This window comes from Rhinoraja longicauda, chromosome 11 (genome assembly GCF_053455715.1).
Source record: "Rhinoraja longicauda isolate Sanriku21f chromosome 11, sRhiLon1.1, whole genome shotgun sequence".
NCBI classification, from domain to species: domain Eukaryota; kingdom Metazoa; phylum Chordata; class Chondrichthyes; order Rajiformes; family Arhynchobatidae; genus Rhinoraja; species Rhinoraja longicauda.
The window spans coordinates 41,276,070-41,288,185 of NC_135963.1; the positions used below are offsets into that span (position 1 = coordinate 41,276,070).

General features: G+C 40.9%; 1 protein-coding gene across 1 annotated transcript in view; it reads left to right on the plus strand.

The window, feature by feature from the left end:
• LOC144597825 (solute carrier family 53 member 1-like) overlaps positions 1-11,350 on the plus strand; it is a 188,157-nt gene extending 176,807 nt beyond the window's left edge. Inside the window, exons 14-15 of the mRNA XM_078407455.1 lie at positions 1,165-1,371; positions 3,786-11,350. Of these exons, the coding sequence (XP_078263581.1) occupies positions 1,165-1,371; positions 3,786-3,846 (268 nt within the window). The 3' untranslated portion in view covers positions 3,847-11,350. The remainder of the gene's footprint in view (positions 1-1,164; positions 1,372-3,785) is intronic.
• The last annotated feature ends 766 nt before the right edge of the window (positions 11,351-12,116 follow it).

Genomic DNA, 12,116 nt, shown 5'->3' on the forward strand with positions numbered 1-12,116 from the left:
AGTTAGAATAGAGAAGAGAACATGTGATTGATGCAAATTATAGTTGTGGGTAGTTTGAAACTATTGTTGCCCTACTGAATAAACCTATAAAAGTGTGAATATTTGGAAGCTCTGGTGGAGTGAAGACCTGAGATAATCAGACTAAGGTGGCTAGGACTCATCAGACATGTATTAATGTGTGATTCAGGCTATGTATGTATGCAGGTGGAAAAACATTAGAATGTAACACGGGTTGGAGATCTTGCAGTGTAACAAAGTGGAGAGGTGGGAATTAACAATTACAGGAGGAGTTGTGATGTAAATGTTTCCAGACACAAAAGGGCAAGTGGAAGAATTTGGTGCTGACATGGAGGGTGAATCAGCGAAAACAATAAAGAAGTCATGCGAGGTTGTTCTGGTGATGGAGACTTTGGAGGTGGCTGACTGGCTGAGAGAATGCATGTGCCAATATGTTTGTCAGCTGTGACAAGGATCAAAAACCAGCTCGGCAGGGCAAGACTGCACTTGCATGCCATGGAAGAGTGCACTTGCATGCTCACCACGAAAGGGAAGTGAAATGAGAATATGGACAGCTCAGTCTGCAAAGTGGTAGCAGTCTGGTGTCAGTGGAACAATAAACAGTGGAGAATGTAAGGGGCCTAAAAAATTAGTTGTTCAAACATCACAGAAATGCCAGCACATTGCAAGGTCAGGCACCAAGATAAGATCTGGAGGTGAACTCCATATACATTTGTACTGACCATCAATCTCCCATTTTGCACAAATCATACATTAATCACATTTTTAAAATTTTGAGCACATTCCTATAAGCAACCCCGGATTCTACCACTCACCTGCAGCAGCCAGTTAATCTATCAACATGCATGTCTTTGGGACACGGGAGTAAACTGGAACACCTGAGGGGAAATCTACATAGACACAGGGAGAATATGCAAACTCCACACAGTTACAGGGAGAAGTTGCAAACTCCACACAGAGCTCACTGGAGGTCAGGATTGAAGCCAAGTCTCGAGAATTGTGAGACAACGGTATCATTAACTGCGGCATTGTGGGTTCTTCCATGGTTACTGTGGCTTTATTTTTAATTCCAGGTTTACAAAAAAGACAATTGCTTTAGTCTAATTACAATGCACCTTGTTGATGTTGAGTTGTGTTTTACTGTAGCCGGTTTGTGTGGAACTTCTTCCGTCTGGAGAATGAGCATCTGAACAACTGTGGTGAATTCCGTGCCGTGCGTGATATCTCAGTGGCACCTCTCAATGCTGATGACCAGACCCTTTTGGAGCAGATGATGGACCTCGAGGATGGTGTGCGGAACCGCCAGAAAACTAAATTTTGGAAGCGTGCTTACAGCATCTCAATGCGCAAACCGTACGTACTGAAGCTGAGGAGACTCATTTCCAGTCACAGCCATAGGGCTTGTATATTTAAAATGGCACAGCATTGTTATGTAAGAATGTCAATACAATGTAATGTCACGAGAGATTGGTGTTTACCACAGCTGAAGCTTTTATGCTATAAGGAAGGAAGAAAGAAAAAAAAACTAGCAATGTACTAGAGCATACCAACTTTTACTTCTTAACTTTATTAACCAAAGCCAAAGCACTCCACATCTAATTATGTATTTCTGGTAACCCACAGCATTGTCCACCAGCCATAAATCTGACAGTGACCAGATAACCTTTCATAAATAAATGTAATGTGTAGGAAGGAACTGCAGATGCTAGTTTAAACCGAAGATAGACATTAAAAGCTGGAGTAACTCAGCGGCACAGGCAGCATCTCTGGAGAGAAGGAATTGGTGACATTTTAGGTCGAGACCCTTCTTCAGACTGAAAGTCACGGGAAAGGGAAACGAGAGATATAGGCGACGATGTGGAGAGATATGGAACAATGAATGAAAGATATGCAAAAAATAACGATGATAAAGGAAACAGGCCATTGTTATTCTTGAAAGAGCTTATCCTTCTGCCCTCTGGTGGTGTGGGCTGTGATGAAGTCAGCTAATGATGGCAAGGTGACACAAAGAGGACTGAGTGCTCGCCTTCACTGTAGCTCTCCTATCTGACCCAAAGCTCCACAGATAACACTTGTATGAAGTATGGCACCCATTCTCATCACAAGTCCTACAGTCCCATCACTTATTATTCCAAGCGCATTGCTTCCAGACCATCATCAATTGGACTTTCCATTTATTCAAAATGCTTCACAGTCTCCCACAACCTTCTATGTGTATACTCCACATCAATCCTTTTCCCTGCTCTATCAAGCATTGGTGATTTTTCACCACAATATTCTCATCTGTTGGTCCACCTTTGCCACCTTCTGACAGTTTCTTGTAAAACTATTATATCTTAAGGAAACTTCAGTTCCATATGCTTTTGATTCCTCTCAGCATAACTTTATTTAAGACCCTAGGGGGATTATGTTTGAAAAGAACACAATGTGTGACAGAGTGGCATAGTGGTAGAGTTGCGGCCTTAAAGCGCCAGAGACCTGGGTTCAATCCTGACTACGGGTACTGTCTGTAGAGAGTTTGGACGTTCTCCCTGTGACTGCGTGAGTTTTCTCCGGGTGCTCCGGTTTCCTCCTGCACTCCAAAGACGAAGAGGTTTGCAGGTTAATTGGCTTTGGTAAAAATTGTAAATTGTCCCCAAAGTAGAGGTTAGTGCTAGTGCATGGGATTGGCTGGTTGGCGCAGACTCGGTGGGCCGACGTGGCCTGTTTCCGCTAACAAAAGAAGATAGCCTTAGATCCAAAAAGGAGCAACCATTCTATTTTTAAAAAGGAGAGAAAAATCAGGGAACGTTAGACTGGTTAACATCAGTAATAAGGAAGCGTTTGTCGTAGGTGAGCGCATACAATAAGGATGAGCCTATAAAGGATGTGATAACAGACATTTAGAAAATATAAATGCGATTAGACAAAGTCAACATCAAATTATGAAAGGAAAATCATATTTGATAAACTTGCTGGCGGCTTTTGAGGATACTTCTGGTAGATTGGATGAAACCAGTGGATGTAGTGTATTTGGATTTTTGATAATTTCCCACATAAGAGGCTCGTGTACAATGAAGGAACATGAGACTGGGTGTAATATACTGGCATAGATTGAAAATTAGTTGTAATTCAGGAAACAGAATAAGAATACATACATTGGTGGGAGGGTGGTTTGTTCATGTTAGATTGTAAGCTGCTCAAGTGCTATAAGAGATGCTGATCTTCCAGTCTGTGTGTGGCCTCACTCTGGCAATGGAGGAGGTCCATGACGGAAAGGTCAATATGGGAAGTGGAGGGGCAAGTGAAGTGGCTCACAATCGGTAGCTTCTGTTGGCCCTAGCCATCAGAGAGCAAGTGTTCAGCAAAGAGAATGTCTAGTCTAGCGTGGTCTCGCAAAGTTTTCACTAGTGAAAGAATCCAGAACCAAGGGCTGTAAATGTAATGAGGTTTTAATTAAATCTAATGGCGAATTTAGGATTTTCTACAAAACTCTAATGGCAGCTCCCATATGTTATTATTAAAATGTTTTAAATAGATGCATTTCAGAATAAACAAGTTCAGTACATAAGGGAGAAAGGAATGGAAGGAGGTGCTTTTGGGATGAGATGAAATATACTGCCAGGAATTCGGTGTGCAGTGGAATCAGCAATATAGATAATCTGGCTTTTTTTGTGCTGTTAATCCCATGTAAAAGGGTTGCAAGTTCACCTTGTAGGAGGACGGCTAGGGTGAAATAGGTGATTTAATTAGTATTGTTTTAATGTTTGCCACTTTCTGACCCACAGAGTGAAATCCCGTGATGCAGCCGTGTTCATTGAAGACACAGATGACGAAGCGTTCACATGAAAATCATCAGCAAGCAGGCACTGTCCTTCACACGTTCCAGTTCTACCAGGCACTGAACACAATCTGCCATCGCATGTGGCAACAGACTTGATTCCATTTTTCTTCCTTTGTTTTAATATATTAATTTAAACCAATTCAAGAAGGTTGTAAAGAACAATTTTACAACAGACAGCAAAACATATCCACATGGATCAAATCAAATGGACAGACTCTGAGCTGGAAAATACCAATTTATTTTTTTGTTTCGTCTTGTATTATTTTTTCTCTCTCAGGCTCCATATAGCTAGGGCTGGTTATAGCTGGGTTCTTCAAATCTTTCTAACTAGCTCATGGCCCTGGTTGCACTTGCAGGGAAAGTGCACTTAATTGTACTTCCTACGTGAAGTTATGGTGTTTAAAAAACATTAATTTTGATATGCATTTGTTCTGTTCCTATTGGAAATGTTCATATTATTTATGAGAAAAACTTGTGCCCTGTACGTTGATGCAGAATTTAGTCTCAATGTTCGTTGAACTTTTAATTTTGTGTTTCGGTCAGTGATCAGATTTCCTGTTGCAAGGAAACAAAACATCTTTATTTAGGAGCACTTCAAAGCTTTCTAGGTGGCAGATTCCGCACAGCTATCAAATGCAGGAGTCCTGCATCCAACACAGATCAACAGGCTATGTTCCAAATGCTGCAAGATATCCACAACGGGCTGGTAAAAATAACTTTACAGGTGCCACAAACTATGTTTGAATTGTTTATAAATCATATCTAAAGCCAGTGGCATCAGGGGATGTTCAAAGAAAGATTTCTACTTTTAAAAGGTTTCTATCAATGAAACTTGCATATCCCTGAACCCATTGGCTTCAACCTTTCACATGAAATTCAGCATGTAATAATTCTTCTTTTTACCAAAGGTTGAATGATTCCCTCAGTGCATGGATGTAATCCTTCATCGATGGCATTTGGATATTGCTTTTCAATTGCTTGTGCCACTCCTGGAAGCTGCTAATCACCCAGCCTATTGTAGCGTTGGGAATGTTGACTTGCGTGAGGAACATTTTCCCATGAACGGTCAGTGCTGTCTTTCGTAAAGCTGCCCTTCCTCTCCATCCTTCAGAGATGTACCACATCTAATTCCTCCAATAATGTAGGCTGATGCCAGTGTAGATGATGCATTGCCCCTGACTAGTATATTTAATTAGAGCCCCCTGAAGATCTAGCTCATTTGTTCAAAGCCAAGACCAGCAGATAGATTTTAATATGATGTACTGATTTAAAGGGAGAGTCCTGTTACCTGTACCAATGGTCAGCTGTATATGTTAGGTTTGGATTCACCAATCACGTGTGCCACAGTGCAGGTTCATAAGAAGTTGTGTAGTGCTCAGTGACCGTGTTCTGAATTCATTCCAGCTACTTGATTTTAACAGAGATTTCTGTTTTTTTTAATATGGTTGATTTAGATTGGAACAGGTACCTTGTAATAATGATACTCTTCTGACATAGTCTTAAGTGGGCTCCATTGTAACAAAGGACACGTTCCTTGCTGTTTTATGAAGGAGTTAAAGGTAAGAGCACGCTTGGTCATGGTCCTCCATTCGGTTTTTGCTCTGTGTCAGAGCACTCAACGTGTTTGATGACCAAGCATGGTTAAAGTGGTTCACAATATGCTGGAGATGCAGGATGTTGTGGAATGGGGGAAGGCTCTCGATTAAAGCACTAGGTGTGCCTCACTTGGATGCAGGACTGCCTTCCAAAAATGCAAACCCAGCACATACACTTTTAGATAGAAGTTGAAGCATTTTGGTTTGGTAAATGAATCATTCATATACAGAATAATGGGGAAAATAATCACTTTCTAAATTTAATTCACTAGCACATTTCACCTTGTTTTGCAAGAGTAGTTTTTGTACAGAACTTCACATTCCTGTTGCCTTCTGTTAATAAAGTGCATGTAAAATGGATGCAATTCAATTACATTTTAACACCTACAAAGACAAAAGGGCTAAATTGCCCAAATGGAGTTCACTACCTGAGGAAACGAGTTGCAAGCAGTTCCACATTATAACCATAGGCACTCGGCTGCTCCTTTTATGTTATAGGATTGCTTCCAGTGAAAACCCTTAATGGTGCTACTCTCCATAATGACTGAATCTAATTGAAACGGGGCCTATTTGGGAGAGAGTCACAAGATGGATGTGGCCCTTCAGTACTGAACTAAGCTTCCTATTGTTCAACTGCATTGGGAATTCAGATAGGGGCAGGCATTATAAGTTCCATGAATGGTTAGACAGGACAATTGTCTAAGGTGTTTTTCTGCCTATAATGAGAAAGCACATGGGAAAACACATTGCTCATGGTTGTGTGCTGAGCAACCATTATAACAACGGCATTGCACTATCAAATCACAGTTTTGTTTGGATGAATCAATTACCGCGAATCAGTTATTATAGTTCCAAGTATTCATTATTTGATATTAAAACAGAAATGCCAAAACACACAGTGGATCAAGCAGCACCTGTGGAAAAAGAAACCGAGTTACGATTCAGTCTTTTGATCTGAAACATTCACTGCTTTTCATTCCACAGATGTTGCCTGGAGAGAATTAAGAGTTTCCGGAATTTTCTGTTTTTATTTCAGATTTCCAGCATCTGCAATTTTCTTTTTAATCACCCATTATCTGTCCTTGTTATATAGCAATTTGGATTCAATTCAGTTTCATAGCCTAATTATGAATGAGACTCCAATCAAATTGAAATGTATAAACAACATGAATATCAAGTCTATGCCAAAATCCCAAATATCTATATGGGAGCATGTTTCTTCGGTGATTTTTCTTTATCAGGGTAGATTTTGTGAAATGAAATTATGATGCAGAATGAATAGCTTACACAAAAATGATAATATATTGGTAATGCTTCATTCTGAACTAGATTTTCAGTGGCCCATTCTATGGTGCTTCCTTCTCTTCCCACTTGCAGCTAACAAAAAGCTAACCATACTTTGCAGACTCAGCTGCTGACAAGCCAACCCAACCCCATGCACAGCAGAAGTGAGCAGTTCTGAATCCGATGTTAGGCATGTACTAACATTGAGGTTTGAATGAACTGCTGCTTAGGTGAGAAGGGAGAGCTGTAGCTTGGGGTTGGGGCACCCACTCCATTGTCCTTCTACACCCTTGGCTCTTGTAGAAGGATTACATTTTGGGCAGCTTTCAGCAAGATCATGCTAAAAGCAAATCCCTGCTGTAATAATGGGCAAAGGCATGCACATGTAATAAATAGCAACATTTTAATACAGTTGTAGAAGATGCTGGCACAGGGTTGATTAAATCCAATTCACTAAATCTCGTTGAATCCGACCCATACATTGCGTAGAAAAAGTTAGGAACTTCAAGAAGCTTCCTTACAATATATCATAACACAGAATCAAATGAAACAGCATTGTTTTGCAAACAGCAAACAAATCATTGCTTTGTCCCATGACTTCCTGTCATCAACTATCATTTTACAATCAATATGTTCCCTGTAAACAGAACAGAGTGGTCACTATTATCAAAACACACTGGGGAAAGTCTAGAAAGGGAGGGTGATTTGGGGTATGTGATGTAATGTGTTTATCTAATATTTCTGGACAGGGTTACAAAATTGTGAAGAAAAAAAAATTCCCCTTGGTTCCTACTGCAGATGTCAATATGCATCCTAATCGTGGTGTCAGTACAGAAAAGTGAGACTCTCCAAGTAAAGTTCTGAAATTGCATTTATAAAACATCCATTCTTCCTCCTTAACTTGCAGCTGCTTCTTAGGCACCCCTTGAGGTTGAGAATTCTACCCAGGAGTCAGGGTAACTTTGACAGGTCAGGGTGGTGGGTAGTTTGTGAAATGGTGCACTCCACCTGCTCCTGTAGTTGGGGGCTTAAGCTTCCTAGTAACCTCCTAGACTCTTTTTTTAAGAGTCATATATGAGGGATTCCTATAACTTGGTGATGATATTACACTTTTTCAAGGAAACTTTGAAAACCCTCTCAAGATATCTTTTCTGCCCTCATGCAAATCTCTTTCCATGACAAAGCTCCAAGTAGACTTTAGCGTGAGCCGTGCAGACAATGCAGCCCACCCATTTAAGGAGTTGATCTGAACCTTAATGCTGGTATTGGCCCTTCTGTTGCAAAAACATTGAAGGTATCTCTCCAATGCTCAGAGGTGCTAACAGTATGTTTCCCACAATAACATAGATAATAGAATGACAGGAATGACTGGCTTCGTTCACAATGCAGCAGTGATCCCTGCCATCCTGTACAATACAGAAAGGTTATCAAAACAGTACAGCAGGCTGTGAACACAAATGCTCATACCTGCAATATAACAACAAAGGGGTGTGCAAAAGATGACTGCTTGACAATTCTGAGAGGAGCATAGTTACCTGCAGCAAGACAATCCCAGCTACCCCATTGACAATCGAGGCACATTCTGGAACTCGCGATGCTAGGGACCACAGTGTGAATTCAAGATAAGAGTCCAACCATGATGGATGACTACAGGAAAATAAGTCTGTTGTCCTCAATGTCCATGAGTTGCAAAGATGTATGGGCCACAGAAGTGTCCACATTTGAGATTATTTCAGGCCCCACCGATGCAGTAGATCATTACTTTGGAGGAAAAAGACCAATACTTTGGGTTAAAGATGTACAGTGAAATGAATTTGTTGCATTCCATACAGTGAATTTAATAAGCGTTTTCAGCCTGTATTCAACCAACAAAGCGATAACGTCTCTAATCATATAACATCCAAAATGTAACTCCACTAAACAATAATTACTTTTTCAGCTATTGTTTAGTATGTATTAAATAAAATAATGAACCAGAAGGCAATTATCAATGATTTGGAGAGGGCAGCATAAACCGACATACGGTTTCTCCGTCCCCGGCTGGGGGCCCAATCTCACCAGCAAAAATAAGACTTTGTTAACCTCCACCACAACATATTGTTGTGTGTTTTCACTGTCGCATCCACCAAGAGTTACATGGCACCAGGCATTGAAAAGCTGGTGGTAATATCAACTCCCTGCATATTTAGCAAATCCTGTCACCGACACAATAATCTACTGCATCTTTGACCAGAGGGGATCAAACTCCAGGATCAAACAAAATGTTGGCTCAGTGGTTCTGGTCACTCTCAATTGATGATACTCTATTTATTAATTCATTTGTCTGATTCACAGCATGTATTGTTAGCTCAGATTTGCATTTAGTAGATTTTCACAATGGCCCAACAAGCTGACCTCACAGCTAACCTCTGCAGCAAGCACAAATCATGGCATGACAGCATCGGCTCCAGACCAATCCTTTGTTCACAGGCACTTCTGATCCAGCTCCTGGGAGGTGAGGGAGAACAAGCTGCAGTGGCTTTTCTCCTTGCCTCTCTGCCTGGGCATCCTGCAACAATACTCCCATCCCCACCCTCCTTTGAAATTTGCATCTTGCTCAACTTTGTAAAGTAGCGATACAATTAAGATGCCTCAAGCAGTTGAGCCATTGGACATTGCATCCTGCCTTCAGGATGCTCAGCCTCAGATAGGTGGATATATATATTAATAATTAGTTCTAGGAGTTTTTAAAACTTTATAAGGAAATGTGGTGCTAATTACACCATGAGACTCATCAATACATATTCTTATAATTCACTTTCGTTAACAGTAGTTGGCACCTTAACTTAGTAAAGGCTTTGTAGGGAACAGTTCTAACCCAAGACTTGGTTATCAAGCACCCTTTGAAAGCAGGCACGACGTGGTTATGATGTGGAGAGAGGGAACATAGCCTAATGCCAAACTGATGAGTAGATCTGTCCACTGAGCCAAGTTCCGGTGCTTCTCATTCGATGGCTATGTTGTGAAGATGAGTCTGGCCTCGTGCTGGACCATTGTGCTGCACAAGTAACAAAAAGGCAAAATTTTATCTTGTAATGGACAGCTTGGAGGTTTATTCAATCTGGAGTCCTCTGGAGATACTGCCTCCGTCAGTCTACATTCAAGCTGGGCACTGGGTTTTTGTTTCTTGTCTTTGTTACCTTTGCTTTTAACAATAATGCAGATATCCCCAAAAATGTATTTCTTGCATCCATTTCTGTTGAAGAAGTTGTGGGATTTTGGATATGGACTTTGAATAATTTCTGGTGAGGCTGTCACTGGCTCCAGGGTCAGAGAGGCCAAGGAACACCCCCAAACCCAACCAATACAATCGCCTTTCAATTCTTAATCTCCTTAAATATGTTGACTTTATACCAGGCAAAAATATTTATGTGCATCAAAGCTTCACCGTGATGGGGCAGTTGAAGTTTCCAACAGTATTGTAACTTGATGGGGCATTTGAAGTCTTTGTGTGTCATTTTGCTCTGATCTGTTTAAAAGACTGAGACATAGGATAAGCAGAAGAATGGAGTGTTGTATAATTGTACTGTTTGGTGTCTGAATAACATGCAGATTCTGAATGTACAATCATATGTTAATATCTTATCAAGGTGAACACAGACAAATGAAGGAAGGTAGAGGCAGGGCAGCCTCATTCCACACAGAAGTCCAGTACTGTGCTACCAGGAGCTTGGTGGTAGTCTTCCAGGCAGTAGCTCACAGGTGCAAGTAGGAGAGGTGGACCTTGGAGTTTAAGTCTCAGGGCTCCCTTCTATTTCACCCAAGAGGCTGAAATCAATTATAAAATTTGGTATGGACCCAATTACAACCTCTGGGCAAAACCTCAATAATCGTCAATTAGGGAAAGTGACCAGATTTCTACATTAGAAAAATTAGTGTTTGCTGTCAGTGTGCATCCCTCGACCCCTTCTGTTGTTAACGCTGTCCCCTTTTTGTATTCAGATGTATTTATCAAGGAACCTCAACTTGATGGGTACACTGGACATGTCCCCTCACGTTCTCCTGCCACTTCCACATCACTGCAACATGATAACTGTTAGCTGCATTAGCACATGCATTGCACCATCAGGGCCTCGTTGCAGTGCCCAGGTTTAAAGCACAAGTGGTCTTGGAGATGGTTAAAACTGATACTATTTAAGACCATAGCTGGGAGCTGACCTTGTAGCTATCATCTTACTTGTGAAACAGTCTTTGTAACAGACCACATTCACACTTTTTGTAGGAGAATGTCCACACAGATTGTTATTTTTGAGAAGTAACTGGCACATCTTGGGTAGAAATAACTCCACTTTTTAAATGTTTATTTTAGGCTATCTGCAACATAGTTTGTCAAGTTGCAAAATTCACAATGGGAATCCTCATACTGCTTGAGTCTAGTTAGAATAAATAAATGAATGTAGGAAATTTACAGACCTGACATCTTACTTAGAGCTTTTCATAGTGCCACTCCTAAATAATATACAGTGCCCTCTATAATGTTTGGGACAAAGACCCATCATTTATTTATTTGCCTCTGTACTCCGCAATTTGAGATTTGGAATAGAAAAAAAAAATCACATGTGGTTATAGTGCACATTGTCAGATTTTATTAAACGCCATATTTATACATTTTGGTTTCACCATGTAGAAATTACAGCTGTGTTTATACATAGCCCCCCCCCCCCCCCACATTTCAGGGCACCATAATGTTTGGGACACAGCAATGTCATGTAAATGAAAGTAGTCTTGTTTAGTATTTTGTTGCATATCCTTTGCATGCAATGACTGCTTGAAGTCTGCGATTCATGGACATCACCAGTGCTGGGTGTCTTCTCTGGTGATGCTCTGCCAGGCCTGTATTGCAGCCATCTTTAGCTTCTGCTTGTTTTGGGGACTAGTCCCTTCAGTTTTCTCTTCAGCATATAAAAGGCTCAATTGGGTTCAGATCGGGTGATTGACTTGGTCACTGAAGAATTGACTATTTTTTTAGCTTTGAAAAACTCCTTTGTTGCTTTAGCAGTATGTTTGGGATCATTGTCTTGCTGTAGAATGAACTACCAGCCAATGAGTTTTGAGGCATTTGTTGGAGCTTGAGCAGATAGGATGTGTCTATACACTTCAGAATTAATTATGCTACTACCATCAGCAGTCATATCATCAATGAAGTGAGCCAGTACCTTCAGCAGCCATACATGCCAGGCCATCACACCCCCACCACCGTGTTTTACAGATGAGGTGGTATGCTTTGGACCTTGGGCAGTTCCTTCTCTCCTCCATACTTTGCTCTTGCCATCACTCTGATACAAGTTAATGATTGTCTCATCTGTCCACAATACCTTTTTCCAGAACTGTGGTTGCTCTTTTAAGCACTTCTTGGC